Below are 24,142 nucleotides of genomic sequence, written 5' to 3' on the forward strand. Positions count from 1 at the left end.
AGTCATGGGGCTAGGGGGCTGCAGTAACTATGACCAGGACAGCTCATGTTACTCAAATTTGCAGCTAGAAGTTTCAGACAGAGTAGGCTGAAAACAACACAGCAGACAATTTACAACTCCATTTGAAGACTCTGGTCTCTTCAAACAGAGATGTGTTTATGCATCCATTTCCTCTGGACTGTGATTACCTCACGTTTCAGCTCCGCCACGGTGGCTGACAGATTGGAAGCCAGCTGGGTCATGTTGGTGAGCTGTGCTTGCAGCAGCTGGATTGCCTCTGTCTGACGCTGATCCTGTGGAGAACAGTCATGGGCATGCTGTCAGTGGCCAGGTTCCACTGTCACCTGCCCTCATGGCCACAGCATTAGTGTTCTGTCTGTCTGACACAGCAAGGCACTCAGCACAGCCTACCCAGCATTGTTTCCCACACAGTGCTCACATAACATCTCTGTTTGTCAACACTTCCTAACATCATGCCAAGTGCATCTCATCAGAGACACTTGTGCTGTCCTCACCACGGGCACAGTGAGCAGGCAGCTCCACACAGTCACTGTCAGGAGGCCACAGAACACACACACAGCTGCCAGGCACAGCTCCAGCCCAAGGCTGATGCACAGGACAGGAGCCCACACCAGCCAGGAATGGCTCCTTCCCAGCTAACAGCTGCTGCCTGCAAGAGCCCTAACAGGACTCAATCCTGTGAGAAAGTAAGGAAGGTAAGCAGAACACCAGGGAGACTAACCTCAGACTGACCAGCACTGATACTCTTCCAAAAAACCCCAAACCCAACCCAGAAAAGGCAACACATGAAAGCTGCCATTTCCATCACTGCTCACAGATGAATAAACTCCACACCTGGGAATGCACTTCAGAAACTTTCAGTCTGGGATCAGTTTGCTATGCCATGTGCATAGCTGCTTAATGAATGTTTAGCACAGCAGTTACTGCTCTATTTCACAGCTGCTCAGGAAAGCCAAGACGGCAGAGCAGGGAAAATCCACATTTTAAAGAACAAAGTAAATTTTTGGTTACATGCACAACATTTTTAAATGCAGATTTGGCCTAAGCCATTACTGTACCCCTCTGCAGTCTCTTCAGCAGCAGGGAAATTGTCTATCGATACTTTAAATCAGATATGAAAAATGAACCAAGTTAAAAAAATTGTTTTGAGTGCAGTTACAACCAAGAAACAAGGGTTGGAACTGACCTGGGTAACTTTTTCATTGACAAAGACATTGAAGAGTTGTAGCCAATACCAGCTAACAGCTGATCTTGTCTTTAAGTACAAAATCAGAAAACAGAGCTGAAAATGGCTTTATTCTGAAACAACAGAACATGTCTAAAAATCTTATAATGGAGAAAAACAGGGAAGCATGGAATGGATGCTCTTAAAAGGCAGATATACAGCTCAGTTGAAAAAAGATTTCTGCACCTCTGTGTAACTCTTCATTAAAAGCAAGCCCTTCCTACTAGGAAAACACCTCAATACTCCAAACAAATCATACCTGTTCTTCTGCTATTCTTGAGGTGTTCTGAAGTTTTATTATTGTTTTATTGAAAGCCTTCTGCATTTCCTCCATTTGTTTTCGGTACCTAAAACAGAAAGTGTTTAAGGCTGAAATATCAGTGCACAAAACTCCTCAGCTTAGGCTTGTCTTTAAGTCTAAAACATGATTATGCCAGTAAAAACCTTCTCTTTGCCTAAAGAGCTTTATTTAAACATCAAGTGGTACCTGCTTTTAAGTTTCACAAATAAAACAGATGTCCTCTTTGTTTTGTTTTTCTTCCCCCAAGGTTATGGTCCAATCTATTTCAACACCTTCAAGCTCAGTGCCAATTTGCTGAATTCACTCTGCACAATAATTATAACTGTGAGCCCCTTCTTTGGAACCAAATGGGTACATTTCCCCACCCTCCTGTAGCTAAGGAACACCACAGATAAACACCAATACACAGAAATATCCTTCACAGGACTCTTGGTTCCCTCTCCACAGCCACTTATTCAATCAGAGTTACTACAGATAACAGGGTAGTTGAAGTGGAAACAATTTAATAAAAAAGGCATTGTAGGTGTGTGACATTCAGTTCAACAGTTACAGAAGGATGTGCCCTTTTGTAGACAGAATTATGGACAGGATTAGTGCCTACATCCTGACAACACTTCATCCTTTTAAAAAACCCACAGCAACACTCCTCAAAATAAAACAAACAGGATTTTAACTGAAACACAAAGAGGGAAGAAGCCCTGATTCACACAGGGTAACTCCAACAGCCACCTAGGCTTTGGTCCTTTCCTCAGCTTTCCATAAAGCTTTAAGCTGTGATTTACACTTGTATTGCACTAAGTGGTTTCTTTAGTTACTGTTTTGCACTGGGGGGTGTTACTTGGCGCTGAATAGCTCACATGGTTTGTTCCACACACACTCCCTCTCCGCTAAGCCCCAGAGGAGGTGGTCTTGTCCTGGGTCAGTCCCTCCCATCACCTCTATCCCATTGGCTGTGGCCCCTCTCCTCTGCTCCCCTTCCCCTGGCTTTAAAATCTCCTGGAAGGAAACCCTCTGGTCTCTTTGGTCTCTTTCCCCCGAGGGACTCAGCCTTGCCCAGGTGGCTCCTATCCAGGACTAAAGTGAGGCTCTGGTCCCAAGAGGAAAGACCTCCTTGAGTCTTTTACTCTTGTCCTTGTAAGGCTGCGAGGGGCTGAGGGTCCACAGCTGGCCAGATCAGACCCAAACAGCCCCGAGAGATCAGCCCTCACAATGCACCCCCTGTCCAAGCCCCCTGTACCTCACAGCCAGGACTCCCCCCAGCCCTCACAATGCACCCCCTGTCCAAGCCCCCTGTACCTCACAGCCAGGACTCCCCCCAGCCCTCACAATGTACCCCCTGCCCAAGCCCCTGTACCTCACAGCCTGGACTCCCCCCAGGCTCTTACAATGTACCCCCTGGCCAAGCTCCCCTGTACCTCACAGCCAGGACTCCTCCCAGCCCTGCTCAGCCTCACCTCTGACTGAGCTCCTCCAGGTAGCGGCTGCTGAGGGACATGTTGACCTCCAGGGCCTTGATGCGGTTGTTGAGGCGCATGAAGACAGATTCCTTCTGGTTGGATCCATGAACGAGGTTCCCGTTGGTGTAGCCCAGCTCTGTGGAGTTCTGCAGCTCAGCATAGAAGTCTGTTGCTGTTCTCTGGGGCCCCCCTGAGACCGGGAGTGCCAGCAGAGCTTCCTCGGCCGCCTGCTCGTCCTCCTTTGTCTCGGCAGGCAGGGGAGGCTCAGCAGGAGGCACAGCAGGTTTCTGCACTTCTGGAGTGCTCTCCTTCCCTTCCACAGCATCACTGGCTACCACATCCACTGTGCTTTCAGGCTGCACAACAGTCTCTGTAGGCTTTGGAATCACTGGGGTAGCAACAGGTTCTCTTGTGCTCACCTCCTTTACCTCAGTGGCCACAGTGGGCTCAGGGCTTTCTTCTACAGCTGAGCTCTCAGCCTTTTCCATTTCGGTGCTGAGCTCTGGGACATCCACCTGGGGAGTCACCCTTGGTGCTACCTGGCCTGAGTCTACTTTTGGAGGCTCCAGCACCGTGTCTGTTGTGGGGGATGGCTTCACTTCAGAAGTAACTTCTAGCAGGAGGGACTGAGAGACAGTTTGAGGATGGCTTGGCTCCAGCTCAATGGACTCTGTGGTCTCATTGCTGATCTCCTCATGGACTGCACTGAAGTCAACTCCAACAGCAGACCCAGGGGGTTTCTCAGCTTTGCTGTCCACTTGCTCAGGCAGAGGCTCCTGTGCTGCTGTGTGGGCAGACTCAGTCAGAGCTGGCTGTGGCTGCTGCACATCCACAGGGTGAGGAGGCCTCTCTTCCCCTCCAGTTTCACTGTGCTGCCGATGCATGGCTGCTGCAACCGAGCACCACTTCAGCAGGTACTCGGAGAAGGTGGAGATGCAGCACACTGCTGCCATGTCACTGCAGTACTTCTCTGTCTCCAGCTCAAACCATGCTGCTGCCTCCTCCTCCTGCTCATCACTGGGCAGCAAAGTTACTGTGGACTGGCTTGTATCTTCTTCATACTCGTGCACTAGCTGAACAATTGGGCTTTCTTTAGTCAAATCCACCATTACTTGCTCTTTCTCTAGCTGTGGAATATCTGTAGTAACAAGTCTACAACAGAGTTAAAAAGACAAGGTGTTAATTCAACAGTTTTACATCCCTGCTCTAGAAGACTGTGAAAACAGTCTTTTAGAAAATTGGCAAGGCTTAGTCCAGTGACCAAAGGCCAGTTTTGAGACAGAAATTCTGCAAGGTAATATTTTCTCTGGTGATTTTCAGTCCCAATAGGCAAACAAATTATTTCTGCCTCTTAAACAGCAAGCCTTCTCAACTAGATATTGCCCCTTCCCTCACCCCTGAAAAAAGTCACCAGTTCAAGTCCTCTTTTTTACACAGCAAGCATCTTACTCTGCTGATGCAATCCTCAAATGCAGGAATCACAACATTCCCACTGACCTTCCTGAGTCTCACAGCAAGAGTGACAGAAAGCTGTAAAGCCACTAAATACAGCACAAGTCATGTCTTAACATTTAAGAGGCAGGGTCTTGGCCTTAAGCAGCCTAATTATCAGCAATGTAATTACTGAAAAACAACAGACTCTATACAGAACTTCTTTTCTCAAGCTCACTCTGCACATTTGCATACAGGTTTCATTAAGGGAAGTCTACCAAAGTATAAGCTTCCAAACCAGAAGTTTGTCACTACAATTTAACTGAATGGTATGCAAATACAATTTACATTCCTAATTAGTCTCCCTTGCAGGAGACCACAAAACCTGGACCAATATGAAACCAATTTCTGTGTCAAAACAAAACACACCCTAATAGAAATAGCTATAATAGACAGCAAAAAACCACTAAATGTCTCTGGTTAATGCCATTACCATGGTACAGATTTTACCAAATACTTATTTTTTCCCTTGTTTAAGTCTGCATGCCATACCAGAGCATCCTACCAGCAAGGACTGCAGACTGGCCCATGTTTGTCTCTGCTGGGAGCACATTACAAACACCCCAAGAGCAATCACTTACTCTGGTGAAGGAACAGGTGTTGGTTCAGGCAGTCTTGGTGCAGCTGTTGAAGTTGCAGGGGTGGCAGTGACATTTTCAGACACACTTTTGTTCCCAGCTGCAGGAAGGAGGAAAATGTGAATGTGAAAACTCAAGAACCATCTTTGTTTTCAACAAATTCTGAGGTCTGGGTTTATTATTGGTGGTTTTTTTTTTCTAATGGTTAACTGTGCTACCAAGTTAACTGCAGATGTCACCCAAAGTTATCTGAATGAAATGCTACTGACAGTTTTTGAGCATGATGTTGTGGACAATCTCAAAATACTTCAGAGAAAGAAGCAGCAAGTTAGGACTTCACAAATCCAGCTGGGTAACACAGAGAGTAAATATCTCCAAAAAAGCTGAATAAGCACTTGTGTCATCTTTGTATAGGTTTTCTTCTCAGCAAATTCAGCACCTTTGTTCCACTTTTCACAGTCACTAGGTTCTATGACACTAATCAGATGTGTCACAAAAGGTGAAAAAAGTAATTTAAACCATCACAGACCATCCAACTCCTCACAAAAAACCCCCAAAACAAAACTTAAAGAAATGCAAACTTTCCAGAATGCTTTTCATCCAAAAAAACTACAGTACCTTCAGTTTCAGATGACTCTTCAGTTTTGGCTCCAAGCATATTGGCAGCAATGTTCACCATACTCAGGATAGCATCTAAAAGAGACAACAACTCCTCAACAAGGGCACTCTCAGAGGGCCCAGAGATCAGCAGCACCAAAAAATTTGCTATTTTGCAATACTTGCTTGAAATTAATCACAGTGTAAGGACATAACATCTGGTCATTCTATTACACTGGAGGCAGCTGTTTCTTTTAAAGGTAAATGTGTAAGTTAGAAACCTGTATTTGAAAACCTGCACCCTAACACCCACAGATCTGGCTTACACACATATTTATTTTAAGGAGCTGTAAAGTAGGACAGTTCCTCTCCCCTCTGAATTCACAGAAGTAAATTCCAAGAGGTCCTGCTCTACATTAGCACAAGAATTAAATACAGCTCCTCTTTGGTCTTGATATTGACAACACACATAATGGCCAGGCTTATAAGAAGCTGAGGAACAGGTAAAGAGCACTATATTGTAAGCACACAGAAGCTGGCTTGATTTTGCCCATTTCTCCCCCACCCAACAACATATGGCAGTGTATGTCACATGGCCAAGGTCCTCATGTTAGAGAGGCATTTTAGCAGCAATGACAAATTCCTTGGGCTCTAGGAAGTTGTTTTCAAAACTTTGGTTCTGCCTTTCCTCCAGAAAAGGAAGTTGCAGAAGCTGCATTCCTGATTTATGTTAATCTATCTGGGTTTGTATAATGAGAAAAGTCACAATAGTCAAAAGATGCTGAACTTCAGCTGTGGATGGTTTCTTAGAAAAATGAGAAAATGAGAGAGAATACAGAGTTGGTATAGAAGCTTTACAATGTGGGAGAATGGCAGGAGAGAGAACAAGACTGCAGAATGCTTCTTATGAGATTAAATGTCTGAGAACCCTCCACCTCCTCCTCAGAGGACCCTCTTTCTCACTCTACATTAAGATGCAAAATGGAAACCTGTCTCATTTGTCTACATGCATATTAAAAAAAAAACCCACCAAAAAACAATACCCACCAACTCTACTCCTTCCAAAAGAGGAGCACTGACCACCCTGACAGAGAGGAAACTCTCAGTAACAAAACCCACCAGCCAGAACTAAATACTGGTCACTGCAACGTTTCAGTGCACTAGAGAGACAGCTGAGCACCATTAGCAACAGGTGTTTCAAATCTTTTCATCTTAGCTTTAGTAGACTAAAAAACGAAATGGAAAGTCACTGCCTTTTTCAGACAGTGAATATAAACTTGTAATACTGCCCTTGCAGACAGATCATGTGAATATGCATCACCAAGATAGCTTGAAGGCAGAAAGTTTAGAAGCCACAAAGAAGAGATAAGCAGTGTCAGGGAAGAATTTACTGCTTTATCTCATCTGTGAGAGGCACACATGTAGAAATAAACTGCCTTTTCCACTACCTATTTGCCTTTTGAAAACTGTTCTAAGCTGTGAATATGCCTAGCCATGACCTTATTCTCAGGAGAAAACAATGTTCTAGGAAAAACATGAAAGATTTCTGTGGCTCTGATCCACTAGAGGATGAAAGCAAAGGCTGACTCCAAACAGCATTAACTGAGTGCAGATCTACACTGGAATAACAAATCTTCATTAGCTGGGAGAGAAGGAAGAGTGCAAGAGCTCCTTAGGAAATGGTGTGTGCAGGTGACACCATCCTGAATTATTCAGCAGTGAAGACTACCATTAAAACTGAATATTCCAGGATTCTCAGTCAAACTAACCCTACACATGGAGGTTTTCCAATGGGAAAAGTGAGAGGAGACAGTCAAGAACCTTTAGTTCTCTCAAAACAATACACAGCCCTTATGAAGAATTAGAGTATTTACATAAAGCCTTCTCAGAAATTGTAGTATTCTCCATCCTTCTCTCCCCCTAAAGTTGTACAAAGGAAATCTTTATATTGCCTCCTGCAGGTTAAGCACTTTAACAAAACACAGATTCCCAACTTCCAAATAATTACAGTTCTACAGCACTTTAGTACTGGCCATTTACAGCCCTATACAACTTTTACATGATCTTCAGTATTCAGAATCCTTAAGTACAGAAAAGTTTCCACAAAACAGATATCCTTACAAATTGAAAATTCATTTTTTGAATGCTAAGAGTGATCCCCCAACTCCAAATTTTTAATTATTCCTATGAAACTAAAGAAGAATCACAAATTGCTTCAGCAGAATATAAAAGCTGTAGATGTTGCACAACAAATTGTCATTTCACTTTCAATTAGCACACCTTGTTTTAAGCACAGGAATAACTTTTTCTAATAAATCATACTCACTTGTAGCAGAACCAAGAAGATTTTTTGAAGATTTTTCTTCCCCTGTGTTATAATCCAACAGATAATCTATGTATAAAGAAGAACAATTCGTGACTATTAGAATTTCATCTGTCACGGGCAAAGAATATGAACCTCAAGATTTAACATGTCATTCAGTGATGTCAACTTGACAGTGTGGAAATAAAACTACAGAAAGCTTAAGGTCAGATATTATGAACTGAAATGGACTCTAAGAATAGAACTTTCCATGTAAGCTGCTTTATTTTAGTAATCCTTTCCTACTGTCAAGCACATGAAGAAATTGTCTATTCTGCCAAGTTAAACACAGACTTATTACTATAATTTTAAAGCAACCCTCTACATAGCTACATTTAAACATATTGTTTAAAACTCCAAAGGATTGTTGGAAAAGCTCAGAAATGCTGAAACACTGTCAACAAGTAAATTTACAGTCAAATCTTTCATCATATACAGGAAGTGATGAGCCACCAACAGCACAAGAGCTGCCTGAATGGCTAAAAATGCACAGAATATTTGCTTACCATAATCTTCATCAAACAGTTCTTGTCTTTCAGACTGATACTGAGAATCAGCTATTTCTTCATACTCTTCAACCATGCTAGTACCAAATACTCTATGATCAAAGTTTTAAAATAAAAACCTAGTATTAGGAATCATGTGATATAATTGATAAGCAGTATTACCTTTATGTAACAAGTAAATGAGATACAATAGTTGCAGTCATTTAAGCGAGATCAAGCAGCAGGGATGTTTATTTTCTCGAAGTTCTATCTACAAGGAACCTACACAAGATCCTGTTTCTCATTCTAATTCCAAAGAGTCTTTTCTTCCTTTTAAACTCACACCTAGACTTCTTTGTCTTTGGCTGTCCATGAGCTCTTACACCTCCTCTTCAGTTTCACCTTTGACTTGCTTTAGGAATATCTGCTCAGAACTACCTCCCTTTGCATGCCACATTCTCTTTGACATCTTCTGCCAAAATTCAATCAAATCAATCCAATGCGAAGCAGCCTTGTGGACTAAAAATATGGTTTGACTTCTAATACCAGAGACCTCCCAGGTTCAAAACCTGTTTTTTAGGAGCAGTACAGAGGCTGATGGCTCTCTGAATTAAAAATTCACAGGTGTTTCTACTCAGCTATTGCAAACATTACTGACTGCATTCACCTGTGGTGCCAAACAACTCAGCAGCTTCCAAAAGCACTCACCACACCTGCTCTTTTTAGCTCACCACTTGTTCTCTGTTTTGCTTGGTCACCCTTGAAATGCTCATGTCCTGCTCTAAAGCTGCTCAAGGCTCCTGTTTGCTCCTCCCCTCCCCCTGCAAATATAAACTATTCCTGACATACCGGAGAAGTAAATAATAAAATTCAAAACTTCTTTACACAGACATGAAAGACACTACACAGCAGGCAGGTCAGGCAACTTCTTCAATCCATAATACCTACAAGTAACTGCAACTGGAAATTGGAATTGTTGCCCAATTATTCTAAAAGCAGACTAGTCCTCACTGCAAGGAGGTAGAAAGACTAAGCAAAACACAAAGTATTACCTTATAAGACTTAAAGGACAAAAATGTTCTGATCCAAAGTGTGATATCAACTCCACCTAAAGAATAAAAGGTACTTAAAATAAAACTCCAAAGACCCACAGAGCCAAAAGTTCAGTTAAACATAAACATTCAATCTTGAAATTGCAAGTTTTGTTCACTCCAGGGAGTTGCAGATTGCCCAGAGCAGAAAAGACCAGATTTATTCTTGCCATGCATTAGAGAGCTGAGCCGCAGCAGAGAACACCCCCAGCCCCATGCATCCATCACTCCACAAGAAGAGTTGCTAACCTTTATGTACTTGATGAACATCTGAAGCGAGAGAGAGGAAAGGAGAAAAAAACAAAAAACAAAAAGTAGATGTCAGTACAAAGGCTGAACACATGCTACAGGCAACTACAGAGTCCTGCTGGGTTTAATTCCGTACTATAAATGCCTAAGAGGACAAGCTGGGAAAGATTAAGTTGTAACACAACTTCATCTGCCTTGGCTAGCAAGATTTCATTTAGCCCTTGTACCTTGCAGATTGAAGGTAACATGCAACAAGTGTTTGATTAGGCAATTGAAGTTATTCAATTTTTCAGGGCAGCATGACCACAGATAGAATACTAAAGTGTGTTAAATGTACTAAGTGTATTTTTTTCCCTTAAAGAACACAGACTACAGAAAGTGACTCAAAAGGAAAAACAAACCCACGTAGCATGCACTCTATAGGTACTGCTGCTGCTTCAACTCACTATGAAATACTTCCATTTACAGAAGCACAACTGCAACAAACAGAGCAGCTGATGACAGACGGGGGAGTTTCAGATATCTGTGTATTTCTAGTGCAGCCTTGACTACACCCTGATATTTATTTAATCTGAATTAATTTGTAAGCATTTATTAAACCACTATGTAGACACTATCACTGAAGGACTGGAATAATCTGCACATGAGACCGTGATAAATAATCTCACAAAAATCCCATTGCTTTTGATACAAGTTCAGTAAGCCACTTCAAAAAAATTAACTTTTGAAAATATTTTGGACTCATTCTGTAGACCAGACATACTTAGAACTTGCTTACTTTTTGCACTATGAAGTGAAAAAACCTTCACAAATTTTACCATGCTGTACTATTCAAGGCAGAGCACTGTATCCACCAGGGAATTAAGTGCTGCAGCATCTATACAGGAATTCTGCTACTTCCGTGACAATGGCAGCTACCTTAAGGCATTAATTAATTCAGCCAGAAAACAGAATTAAAAATAAATGAAATCTCTGTTCTGTGACTCATGCAGCATTTCTAGGTAAAGAAGTTAGACAATTATCATTCATAGCTACTTTTTCATAAAAGCACAAAGCATAATTAAGGAGGACAAACTAATATTTTTTTTGGCCATACCATAATTGGAAGATAACACATCACTGAAGAGGACCTAAAAGGTCTGTATTTTATTTGAATTTAAACCTTCACTACAACCCAATATTTTCACAGAAGCTTTTATCCAAGTTCAAGTACCACATTAATTATTTATGGAGTTCTATTCCCTTTGAGTCTCCTGAGTAAAGATAGCTCTATGCAAACTGTTTTGAAGGTGGAGGTATCATGGCAATGCTCCAGTAGCAGTGAGCATAAATAATTTGCCTGAGTCAGAGTTATGGTTGAATAACTGGAAAACTGCACTTGGAGTCTCTTAGTGAGAACCAAGATGCAGCCCCATACATTTTCAGATTCACTAAACTGTACAGCCCAGCATGTACAAAAATATCAAGAAATAGGCATATTGTGATCTGTGCTCCAGGGACTGATTGGGCAGTGTGTGTATATACACAAATAAATCTAAATAGGTACAGATATATGTGTGTATATGTAAAGCAGGTACAGCCAAGAAACAAAATAGGTCAAGATTCTTCTGCTCTTACATTCAGGGGACAGTTGGGTAAAGTCAAATAGAACAGAACTTTGTCTAGATTTTCCTTAATTCAGGTATCAGCTAAGTATGTACTTGGACCCAAGGGGCTTCCCAAGATCCTCTCAATTACCAAAGTGAGCAAGGTAATAAGGTCACAACTGTGACAAGGATTTAGTACCCAGACAAGCCCAGCTGGGGCCACTAATTAACCAAGGGCAATTAATGGTAAGGCAGGCTTTGAAAACACATTTCTTGGGATGCTGTTATACAGAGGAAACCCAGCAAACCCCTCCTTCCCTGAGGAGCATGGATGCTTCTGCAGTACTGAGTTACCTTCACATATTTTGCATACATCTGTTCATCCAAAGGAAAGCTCTGGACATTCCTCTCATCTCTGGCATGGAAAGTACCTAATTTAATCCATTTGTTTGTTGGATACCTAGAAAGGAAACAATGGAGTCAGGTAATGAAATGCAGGAACTTTCTGTTCACAGGTATTTACAGAAGTTTCTCCTAATGCCTTTCCAGAGCAGAAATACATTTTGTTCTTTCCATCTGCAAGGCAGCAGCAAATTTCCCAACCCAAAAACCTCAGCAGGACCCTCACACAATGACAGCAGTGTGCAAGCCCTTGTAGCACAAAATCCCACACTTATCCAACCACTGAAATGCAGCCAATCTAGGGTGAAGCCCCCCCAGATGAACAGAAGAACACAACACCTGGCAGGTTGCATTGCTGTAAGCAGGCAGCAGAAAACTGAGCAGAGCAGAGCTAGAACTGCACAACAGAACAAGTGTTCAAAGTCTAACCCCACCTGCTTTAGGCATCCAAGAAGTAAAGGAGTTTTCCTGATGCCCTCTCAATGCCTGCTCACTCAGACCAGAATTACCTGCTCCCTCCAGAAAGCAGAGGGGGCACAGCATTGCCTAAATCACCCTAAAGCCACCCTCTATGCAGCCATCTGGCCAACCTGCAGCACTCTCACTCCTTCCCATTTCTCAATGGGGAACTACTCTTCCTTTCTTTTTGAATAATCTGTGGGTTTTGAACTTAGTTCAGCACTGAAAATGGTCTGAATGACAAGGGAGGGGAGAGCCCACAATCTCAGTAGCATTTTATAATCTGCCACCCACTACCCAGCTACTGTATAAATTCTGCTCCTCAACAAATTTTTCCTTTTAATTTTTAAGGTGGCAAAGGAAAAAAAACCTCTAGCAACTGACAATATACACAAAGAAAAACCATGTGACTTCACATTACATTGCACTTTGCATAACAACAAACATACAGAGATCATGCTTCATAAAGCCTTGCATCTAATAATTATTTCATTTTTTCATTCAGAAGGATGAGTTTAGGTAACATACCTGTCACTAATTGACACCAGAAAGTCTTTAGGAGTGGAAGAGAATAATTCATGATTTGCAATGTCAAACTGCTTTACTTGCACTGGTTCACAGAGCTCAACAACAAACCTTAAAGACAAAAAGTAAGTATTTTTTTAAGAAAAGACTTTTCCTTCTGCAGTTACAATCTTCAGCCCTTCCCCTCATTATCAGATCCTTCAGTGGGTGTAAGGAGGACACTATAAAAATGCTGTACCATTAGAATCACTGGTGGTGTTTTTCTGAACATCACCTTAAATAACTCCAGCTACAAGAGCTTCATCTATCTTGCCCTCAAAGGAATCAAATCACAGAACTAAAAACTAAGGACATCAAACAATTTAAATCACACCTGAAGTACCAATTAATGTATGGTAAATTCTGTTCACCTGTCCTACAATTATTTGACCTTCAGGAAAAGAAACCAAGAATCTTTATTTGAATGCTCAAGTGCTTTATCTGCCATAAGATAATTATGCAAAACTTACACATATTAAGATAAATAAAAATATCACCTTGATATTACTTGTCAATACCAGAGCTAGATTTCTGTGGAAGACATAATAAATTATCTTGTGCTAATTCTGACAGAGTTCCTCACACACCCATTCCAAGGAGCAACACATCAAGGTCAAGTCAGTCCCACAGCAATGGAAAACTATAATCACTCCTGCCACAAATGTGAACCTCAGGAACCTACCAGATTTTAGTACTGCAAGGATTGAGCATATAAAGGTCCATGTTTTCCATCAAAATAGCTGAAGTGCTCTGTAGAAAGAAAATAAATTGCATTTTAATTTGCATGGTAGACACCAACAGCATCAAGGATTTTTCCCCTCTTTCCAGCAATAAACTGGAAATTAGGTTTGTAGACTAGTATCAACAACAGTCTGAGCAAGACAATTATCCAGGACACAGTATGTCATACTTTGGGGCAATCACGGATTATTTACTGTGATGAGCTGTTTAATACAACTCTGTTCAATTGTTCAGTTTCTGTAGGAAGTAAACTCTGCTCCCATTTTCTGAATTCACTTAAAAAGACATCAAGTTCTATAGCACTGATCCCTGTTTACATCCTATTTTTATTAATCAAAATCCCAATAAATCCAAACACTGAATAACAACTTCACAAACCAGTGCTCAGTTTTAAGTGTATTTTGTTGTATAACACTACACTAAAAACTGAACACTAATAATTAATAAATGCTTACCTTTGCCTCTGGATTTGCTGCCAAAATTTTGGCACCACACTCTACAGAGGCATAGTTATTCCTGTTTTTCTGGACCTTTTTAGTGGAATGCTGCCCACCAACAGCAGAAGGGTGCATTGACTGACCTAGGAACAAGAAAATATTGCTACTATAACAAACCACACAAACAAGCAGTATTTGCACTGTCAGGGAACTTCTGCTCACTGCTTTTATATAATGAAGGCTATTAACTATGTAGTTCTAGCAGAAAAATGAAGTTCCAGGCTGCATTCCAAATGGAGACAGTCCTGCTATTCAGCTCTACCAGGAGATGACAGTGCTCTGTATTTAGACCAAACTAATGAATCCTGAACTTACTCTTTTCTTTCTCTACTTCCATGACTTTCTTCTTCCATTCATCGAATGTTGGAATGTCTCCAGGGTCCTTTGGAGTTATTACTGATGTAGGGTCAATTTCTCCTGTCTTCTTAAAGTCTTTCTGCAAAAGAAAGAACCACTGATTGTGAATATTTTTCAGGACCAACAATGAAAACAAAGATGAACTTGAAAAAACAAAGCATGCTCTGATCAAGTCAAGGGCAGACACATCATTTGCACCCATGTTAACAACTTAGAGCCAATGTAAGCAAGATTATAAGCCAGAAAAAACATGTGATGATTTTCTCTCAGAATTACAGATTATTTCACTGAAATACTGGCAATTTTTGTCGCTAAGCTAATACATTTTAAATAAAATGCAAGCCTTCTTCTCCAACACCTGCATTTTCTTCCCAATTTTTGCTTTTCCTCTTCCTAATGAAGAAAGCTTTCCCTGTAGCAAAAATCTTTAAACATCAGTGCTTGTCATGACAGAATTCCAGAGTTCTCTGGGATTTCTGAACATGTCAAAAAAAGCAGAATGACTGATTAAACATTAAAGGAACCATTTTTAAGTATCTCAGAAATAATGTTTTGGACCTGCCTGACAAAGCAAAAACCCTGTCAACTAAACTGTACATTATTCCATTTCAAGTTTTCATTTCTCCTTTGTACAAACATATTCAGCTCACCACCAGATGAGTGAACATTTGTTGGTAGACATTTCAAGTGTAGAGGTTATTTTCTGGACAATATTTTAGAGGTAGCTGCCAGGTGACAGTTTAAACATGATCCTAAAGCAGCAAAAAATGGTATTGCCATGGCCTTAGTCATTCTGATTTTAAAAAGAGTCTTATTAAAAAACACAAGCATTAGGAAGCACTTCACAACCACAGCATGAAAAGTCATACAGTTAGAAGGCCTGGCCAGCTACATATCCCACTGAAACAAGGGCCAAGTGATACTTCTGGGATAGAATAAAAGTACACCACACATATTACCAGTGGTAATAAAACCAGAGAGTAATAAAAATAAAAAATTACTCCTGTGTGTACTGAGGGGATACCAACTTACCTCCCTTTTTAGGTTCTCTGAAGCATTAAGAGCAGATTTTTGCTCATCTGCCCCCTTTTCAGCGGCTGAAACTTTGGACTCAAACTCAGATTTTGTCTTCTTTCCCTTGCCATGTGAAGATGATATGTTCTCTATATGTTGGCCTGCAAGGCTGGAAGTTTAAGGAGTGTCAGGATCTGTAACATGGTCACCACATGCAGAATCACACTCACACAAGTACACAGATGAGCAAGCACATGCAAATGTTTGTTGCAAAGCCAGCACAGAAGAGAACAACTCCCTTTGAAGTATTCAGAGCCACACACAACCTGCTTGGATACTCACCTCTCTGGTGGACTGACAAAAGAGGAAGGCTCACTCTGAGGGTCAGCCTCAAGTGTCCCACCAATATCACAGTCAGGTTCTGACTGCTCAGCTTCACTAGAGCTGACTACAGGGATATCAGCACGGGAATTCTCTATTGCACTGAAGGGAAACAAACAACAGCCTTTTTTAGCCTTCTGATAATACAAGGAACCCTAACAATCAACCACAAAGATAACTGAAAGGTTTAATAAAGAAACAGTCTCACAGAAATAATTAAGAAAAGAAGAATGAAGCATGCTGTACTGTGGAAGTGCATTCTCAGCCGTACCCATGAAAGAACAGAATTTCCTTTTCCAGCCTGTTTGTCCCAGAAAGGAACTCAAAACAGGCTTCTCATCTCCCAAAACTCACATCTAACATCCTACCAAACACTGCAATGCACAGTTCTTCCCAGCATCACTACAAGCTAACATCTTCACAGTTACCTGGCTGCCAGCAATTTTCTTTTCCCCTTCAACAAAGGAAGCAAACATGAGGCCAAGTTCCCTCACTAAAATCTCCTCATGTTCCCAAGTCAAGAGGCAGCACTGAGAACAGAGCTTGGCTAAAACTAGAGGAGAATAGGGGGGAGAAAAGCAGAGCCAGCCTTTCTACTAATGTATTTCTCTTTTTTTGTATTTCTTTTTTTTTGCTGGTGTAGTAAAAATCAGGTAGGTAGCCCAGCAGACCATGATCCAAGCTGTACCAACAGCCCCAACCAGCCTATCTGCCCACTGCTTCACCTCCTGGCTCCCAGAAAGGCTGAGCACACCTCAGACAAATCCTGAAACACAAACCCAACAGAAAACCTCCCCTCTGCTCTTCAGGAATGATGGAATGGGTGGGCATGGGCAAAGAGTAACTTTCAGGTGATAACTTCTGACTGTCCTCTCCTCGCACAGGGATGACCTCCATGCTGATCAGCCTACAGCCAGGTCTAAGGAAAGGCTTTACTCTGCCTTCTGAATTTCCACATAAGCTTTCTTTAATGGAAGCAGCAAACTAGGTTAATCCAGTATCATGACAGAGCTGCCAAAACACAAACAGCACGTCAGCAACTTAAAAGGGGATCTTTTGGGTTCCCTGACTGCTACAATTATCAACAGAAGCAGCTGCAACCAACCCAGGGAGACAGTTTTAGTACCTTTCATATGATAAATTTCCTGTGGTATAAAACAAAAAACTCCTAGGTATTCCAAGACTTTTTGCTATGTAGCAAAATCTAACAAACATCATGAATACAAGAATTTATTAGCTATAAACAGAGAGTATTTACCCTGTATGCCCCAAAATGCCTCCATCTGAGATGTACAGTGTTTGGCTTTGCCTGCAGCTCTTTACTGACTAAATAATGCTGACCACTACACAAAACTGAAAAGCTGCACATATTCTCCATTTCAGGGGGAAGTGACAGTATGAATAATTATCAAGTGAATAAAATATGGGGCAAGAATGAACTTAAAAATTCCTTGCTCTCAGGGTGTACCTGACTGGCCTCAAGTGACTAATTTTGGCAGAAGGGGAGTCTAAAAACTGTGGTGCTCCCTCTCCTTTGAGTACCTTGTTTTGCCTTCATTTTTAAAATGAATTATCAGGCTCACTTTGCACAGCACGTTCCTTACTTCTAGACAAAGAGAGCTCAGATTATTTTTCAGTATTTTTCCTCAGATTAGACTGAGGTAGAAAAGTTACACTCAGTGCTGTTCTAAAAAAAGATTCACTACAAAGTAAAACTTGTTTGGGATAAAATTCCTTTCAAAACATTTTGACTAAGAGGTTCTGCTGAAATATTAGACCATTAACACCTGAGAGAGCTGGACTTGGTTACACTGTCAGGAATCAGCATCTAAACCAGCAAAAAGGTAAAAAATGTCTGAAGATAACAAATGCAACTGTGTCTTTTTAAAGACCTTCTTTAAGTATGGAGCTGGACCACAGCTGGTTTGGATATTGATCTGTTCAGTAAGAGACCACCTGTGAGTACTGAGAGCTGAAGTGCAGTTTGAAATAACAGATAAACATTATTATTTTAGCTTCTGTGCTACAGCAGATCTGCCCTTTCTTCCTGTAAATGGCACTGGTGTCACAACACCACTGCCCAGCATGAACTCATCCATCAGGTGCTCCAAACCAAGTTTCTATTTCCATTTGTTTCACAGCTCAAATCTTTGGAGTTCAGCACTCCAGTATTCCCCAGCTGTGACAGCCAGACAATTTCCAACAATCACCAGACACCAAGCTGAATGTTTCAAAGAAAATAACATCCTGTCTCCTTCTAGGACCTGACAACAGTAGAGCTTACAACACATTACACAAATAAATCAGTGGAGTAGTCAAAAAAAAGCTATAAAAAGAACAGGCTGAAGCTACATTCCAGTTTTGCTTTATAAAAACTGCACATTTTGGAAGGCTTCCAATTAAAGACGCTGATGAAATATCAAAATGTATTTAAGTGTTAGCCCTGACAAACTAGGCAGATCAGCCAGCAAACAAAATTTCCATACCTTTTCTATGGTAAAGAAACAAAATTTGGTAAAGCAGAAAAACTGAAATCTTAAAAAACCCAAAACATCCAAGACAAATCTACTTCATTTTCACTGTGTTCAATTTTTATCCACCAAAATACTTCCATCTTTATCAGCAGTCAGAACAGGATTACTTCCCTTAGCACACACCCAAAAGCCCAAGAGGACTTTGTGAAGATCCTTGGAAAATGCACACGAATTTCCATACTACAGTTCACATCTGACAGCACAACAACCCATAAGAAAAGGGAAACAAAAGGAAGTACATGGACTCCAGAAAGGTGCCTGTAACACCTACTGAGCTCTGTAACACACTACTGAGCACTAGAACTAAACTGCCTTGACTGCATTTATATGAGAATTTGCTATTTTGTCAGAAGTCTCTTATTATCAGAACTTGAGACTGTGTTTTTAAGTCCCAAGATAAAATTCTGCAGAGTTCCTCCTTAACTGAAGGCAGAGGCCATTGCTGAAGCAGCCTCAGTGCTTGTTGACACAGATGTGAAAGCACATTTGTGAAGGGCAGAAATCCTAATGGTAAAGCCCTGAGGGCTTTTATAGCACAGATTATCTAAGCATGTTGGCTTTTTTCAAAGCAGAGGCTTAGAAACTGCTCATGGCAATAGTATTGCACCTTGTGCAAGTGCACAACTCTCCATCCACACACCGAGGAAATGGTGGCACACTCCATGAGCACTGACATGTCACTGACACATTTTATGAAAAAACCCTTTGCCAGGATCTTTTCTCCTGAGAAGCTGGGAAGCTCCAGCTCCTCCATGTTTTGCTACTTCGGAATGTGATTTGGAGAACTGTTTACCCAACATGTGAATTGTTTTTAATTAATGGCCAATCATAGCCAGCTGTGTCAGACTCTGCGTCTGTCACAAGATTTTATTACCATTCCTTTCTAGCTTTCTGATGTATCCCTCCTTTCTCTTTCTTTAGCATAGTTTTAGTATATCATTTTTTAAAATATAATATCATATCATAAAATAATAAATCAGCCTTCTGAAACCATGGAGTCAAGATTCTCGTCTCTTCCCTCATCCTGGGGACCCACAAACACCACCACACTGACACCATAAACCAGCAAAACAACTGTGGGGAGCAATCCCATCTTATCCCTACTGCACATCTGAACAAGAGCAGAGTAAGTGAGATTCTCTCAAAGGCCAAAAGAACAAAATTGCAAGAGCTTACTCAGGCTGTGAGACTGGAGGTATCTCTGAGGTAGGTGAACTGGAAGTGTTTTCAGTGCTTGGGACTATGCTGGAGGAGGCTTCATTTACATCTACTGAAGCTGGACTCACAACTTCAGGCTGGCTTGTTTCACTTATTTCTGTTGTCTGTAAAAACATTCCAGGTGAATATGCATTTTTCAACACCTGAGTAAGAAAAGCATTCACACAGTAACATCTACTATGGAGTTCTAACAGTCTGCATTTCTGTCAGAAATTCATTTTCTTTTTTCCTAGACCTAGGTGGCATTCTGTGCTACTCTGGGATAGCTTCAATAATCATGTAAAGATATCAACTGGAGCAGACCTGTGCAACAGCTTCCTCAATGATGCATTCCTACAGACACTGCCATGAGAAAAGCAGTTTGAATATTGCAGCAACCAAAAGGAACAGTTCTATTTGCATGTTCCATTACAATCAAACTCCCTGTTTTCATCCTAAACTAAATTTTAGAGAAGGTTTTTGATTTTATCACTCCAATGGAGGTCCAAAATTATTTAAAGCCTATTCCATGCTGTAAGGGAACAAAGAGATAAACCACTTTTCACTTTTGAGTGTTTAGTGGTCTTGACTCTTATTTATTCTAGGTCTTCAGTTGTCACAAGCACACTCAAAATAAGGTTTTGTAAATCTGAAAGAGCATAGAACCACTGAAACAGGTCAGATTAACTCCTGCAGCAAAAGGAAATATCATTGTACAAAAGTCTCTTGTCAATAGCTACATTACTCTATGTCATCTCACTAAACACGAAGGGGTCAGGAAGTTTTAACACATTTAAACACCCAAACCATGAAATAAATATTCTGAAGTGTGTCCTATGTATGATATCTTGTAATTTACAAAACAAAAATATGCAATCAAATAAATAATCTGTAACAGTTGGTTTGTAACATTTAACACCAGGCACTGACTTTACAGTATCAATGGCACAGAGCTGAAATACAACCCTTTTCCCATTTTAACAAATGAAATGAAAATGACAGAAGCCATGAAGGATCAGAGCTAAAATGGACTGCAATAATCACCAAGCCTGATCTACTTAAAAGACCTCAGAGAAAAGACTTTATATGTTTTATTTATAAACAGACATCCATACCTACAATATCCAATTTTAATTTATCTTGGAAAGTTTTTAGTCAGCACCTCCAAATACTAAATTACTCATTATTTATGCACATGGGAAATGCAACATTTTCTCTTTTACTAGAAACATGAGTCTGGCAGCAACCCAGTGTACAGGTGAAACGTGAGAGAGCTACTATGAACTTTAGATAACCAAAATGAAAGAGTGAAATCCAAGAAGCAATTGAAGGCTGTATGAAGACAGTGAATCAAACAAAAGCCTTGCCTGGTCAGATTTTGTCAAGTCATTGAGCAGCTCTTCCATAGAGTAACTCCGTGTGCTGGAGTCCTCGGGCTCCAGGCTGGGAGCAGCCTCTTCCCCCTGGGAGAGTGAAGGTAAAACATCAGTGAGTCTGCAGCCACAGCCTCCACGCTCAGCCACAGCAGCTGCCTCTGGGACACACTCAACAGCAGCACTTCTTTCACCAGCAAAACATCAAACACTAAGCTGCATTAATCTTCAGAACCACTGCCCACCCGTGTTTCAAATCTCATCTGCACAAAGACTACAGCAAGTTACAATTATTCAATTAAATCTTCCCTGAAAAGACCACTTTAGCACCGTCTTAAATCATTCTCTTTATTTCCTAAGGAGAGTTCCTCATTCTTCTATGACTTCCAGTCACAGATTTCATGAACAATCCTTTCCTTAGCATTTTTTCTCCTAAGAAGCTGAGAGGCCTCAGGAACAAAATGTAACCAATGGTTATCTGCTGCTGTGGAATGCAACAGGTGCATCTGTGATTGGTCTCATGTGGTTGTTTCTAATTAATGGCCAATCACAGTCAGCTGGCTCGGACTCTGTCTGAGACACAAGCTTTTGTTATCATTCCTTTTGTATTCTTAGCTAGCCTACTGATGAAATCCTTTCTTCTACTCTTTTAGTATAGTTTTAATATAATACATATCTAAAATAATAAACCAGCCTTCTGGAACGTGGAGTCAGATCCTGATCTCTTCCCTCATCCTCAGACCCCTGTGAACGCTGTCACAACTTCCCATGTCGACAAACCCTCCTCTACCTCCCTACTGCCCAAAAGAGGAGAAAAAGAAAATTCTAAGCTGACTTGCATCAGACAACCATCAGAAAATAACACGTGGCACATTTCAGTTGTAGCAGTCTGATCAGCAGAACTACAGTAATTACACAAATCTGCCAGAACCTTGTAAAGCAACCTTTTCTGCTACAGCTAAAAATTCACCATCAAGAGCAGTGAATTCACAAAATTAAAAGTATCAGCACTTGAGGGGGAAAAAGTTTTAAACCCACCAGACTAAAACTAGCAAGAATTTACACTTGCCCTTCAAACTTTAAGTTATGACTACAAAATATGCAAGCTGTTTTTGAGCAATACTTTAAAACAGAGCAAGAAATGTGGTAGAAATTTATACCCATTTTGCTTTCTAAGGGCTATCTAAAACCCCGTGGCCAAATACTGCAGGTGCCAGTGTTCAGACCCAAAATGGGCTGCTGTGCTGTACAACACTACATGATATTCATTTGAGAGAATTAAGCATCCACTGAAGTGCAGGAGCTACAAATCTGAGCTGACAAACCTTTGAGACACCTGAACAACATTTTCCCCCAAATAACTATTAACTCACATCCCACTCCCTAAGATGAAATAGCATCAATGGCTGAGGAGACAACTGATCTAAGGCAAGCTGATCAAGGTTGCAGAACTGCTCCTCTGGAGCAGGACAGCTCCAGCAGCCTAATTAGGAGAAACAGACACTTGCTTAAGATTTCTCATCCACCCAAGAGATCATCTTTAATGAGTCTAACAGTCTAACATTAGTTTTCACATCTTTGGGTTTAAGTTCAGAAATCTGCTTACCTATGCATTCACACTAACAGAATGAAAGGAAGAATGTTGCAGAGTAGGAAATCATTTACCAGTGGCTTCCCAGTCTCCAAGCTTACTTAATCTTTCCAGTATTATTGCATCAGACATTAAATTCAACCAGAACCTCCTTTTATGCAGCCTGAAGAACAGGATTGCTATTTGGCTGCACAAGCTGGCAAAAAAAAATAGAGCTACCCTAGTTGGTGCAATGCTTAAGAAACCTACAGTATTTAAAGGGATTTTTTTATGGTCAGGCAGCTCTCCACTTGAGCCAGCTAGACTGCCCCACACACATTTTCTAAGTTTATTGTGGCATACAAAAGCTTTTTTGGAATGAGGACTGTGATTAACACTACTAAAGACTGCTGGAGGAAATAGGAAAACCAACATATCACTACTACCCATGTTTAGAATAGGACTGATTCTGTACCTGGGTAAATAAATAGATGAATGAAATTATCATGATTTTCTGACTCAACAGCTTGGGAACTCACTATGCAAAGCAAGATGCCGAAACTTGCCATGAGTTAATCAGGGTGGGACAATTACACTCAATTAACCTAAAGTGCTGAGTAAAGTAAAAATGTAAGGAACCACAGCCTATTTATTATACCTTTCAGAAACACATTTTAGCCTTCTTAAGTTTTATTGAACAGAAGGAATGCAAAGTGATAAATACTGACTACCAATTAATCTCACATCTTCTCTTTAGGATAACTATCATCTGTACACTGTTTTTAATACAACAGAGATAGAAGTGGCATCATGTGGCCTAGACTTACCCAGCCCATCCCCTCCTGTTGTGGCTCTATAGAGTCCCACACTTCCCCAATGCCCACTTCTAACATCTGGCCCCCAAATTAAAAAAAAAACAAGCATCAGTAGCTTTACTATTCATTCCTTCTCTTGCCCCAAACTATCCACCTGAATTGTTGCTTGACTGCAAGAAATGAAGTAAAGGAGAATAAAAACATGGGAAGATATCACTGCTCAAACAACTGAGTACATTAGACATTCTGGCCAAGAAGACCCTATGAAGAATCTTGTTTTACAATTTAATATTTAGTCAGAGTGAGTAATTAGCATGATGTATCCAGCATACCTTTTCCTGGACGTTTTCATCCTCGCTGGCCAGGGCACAAGCATCACCTGAAGCATACTGCACCACTGATGAGTGAGTGTCTTTACAAAAGACATTCCAAACAGGAAGCCTATAAAAAAAGTCAAAAAGCTTTATTTAAAATGAAATTTTAAAATTCCCTCAGCATTGTCTCCCTCAATCTTCTTCAGCTGTTCCCGTGAGGCATCTAAAAAATACATGTACAGTTCATGGATACTCATTCATAAAATCCATCTGAGGATTCATTAGAAGTAGTTAGCAACAGAAAACACCACAAATTTACTACTTCCAAAAGAAAAAAGTATCACCAAACCAGATCCTGGAGAGTTACCACATCAAAAAGTGAAAGCTGGCACAAATTAGCTAAGTTACAGCAAGTTAGGAACAACTTGAATCAACATCCTTTGTCACAAAGCAATGAGATATTTTTAGCAATCGTTATTAC

At 40.8% G+C, this 24,142-nt stretch overlaps 1 protein-coding gene across 2 annotated transcripts in view; it reads right to left on the reverse strand.

The window, feature by feature from the left end:
- Nucleotides 1–23,807, reverse strand: part of SUCO (SUN domain containing ossification factor) — a 28,732-nt gene extending 4,925 nt beyond the window's left edge. The window contains exons 1-19 of one of the 2 annotated variants that reach the window (XM_031061681.1): nt 23,680–23,807; nt 20,957–21,052; nt 19,569–19,714; nt 15,820–15,960; nt 15,496–15,646; nt 14,422–14,542; nt 14,065–14,189; nt 13,551–13,618; nt 12,833–12,940; nt 11,798–11,903; nt 9,858–9,878; nt 9,570–9,625; nt 8,539–8,630; nt 7,997–8,062; nt 5,692–5,766; nt 5,077–5,173; nt 3,002–4,156; nt 1,506–1,593; nt 189–293 (exon numbers count right to left, since the gene is read on the reverse strand). In XM_031061681.1, coding sequence (XP_030917541.1) covers nt 189–293; nt 1,506–1,593; nt 3,002–4,156; nt 5,077–5,173; nt 5,692–5,766; nt 7,997–8,062; nt 8,539–8,630; nt 9,570–9,625; nt 9,858–9,878; nt 11,798–11,903; nt 12,833–12,940; nt 13,551–13,618; nt 14,065–14,189; nt 14,422–14,542; nt 15,496–15,646; nt 15,820–15,960; nt 19,569–19,714; nt 20,957–20,995 — 2,760 coding nt within the window. In that variant the 5' untranslated portion in view covers nt 20,996–21,052; nt 23,680–23,807. The remainder of the gene's footprint in view (nt 1–188; nt 294–1,505; nt 1,594–3,001; nt 4,157–5,076; nt 5,174–5,691; nt 5,767–7,996; nt 8,063–8,538; nt 8,631–9,569; nt 9,626–9,857; nt 9,879–11,797; nt 11,904–12,832; nt 12,941–13,550; nt 13,619–14,064; nt 14,190–14,421; nt 14,543–15,495; nt 15,647–15,819; nt 15,961–19,568; nt 19,715–20,956; nt 21,053–23,679) is intronic. The other variant, XM_005426685.2, reaches the window with a different exon arrangement.
- Nucleotides 23,808–24,142: the final 335 nt, after the last annotated feature.

The sequence above is a fragment of the Geospiza fortis genome, unplaced genomic scaffold (assembly GCF_000277835.1).
Source record: "Geospiza fortis unplaced genomic scaffold, GeoFor_1.0 scaffold5, whole genome shotgun sequence".
Lineage (NCBI taxonomy): Eukaryota > Metazoa > Chordata > Aves > Passeriformes > Thraupidae > Geospiza > Geospiza fortis.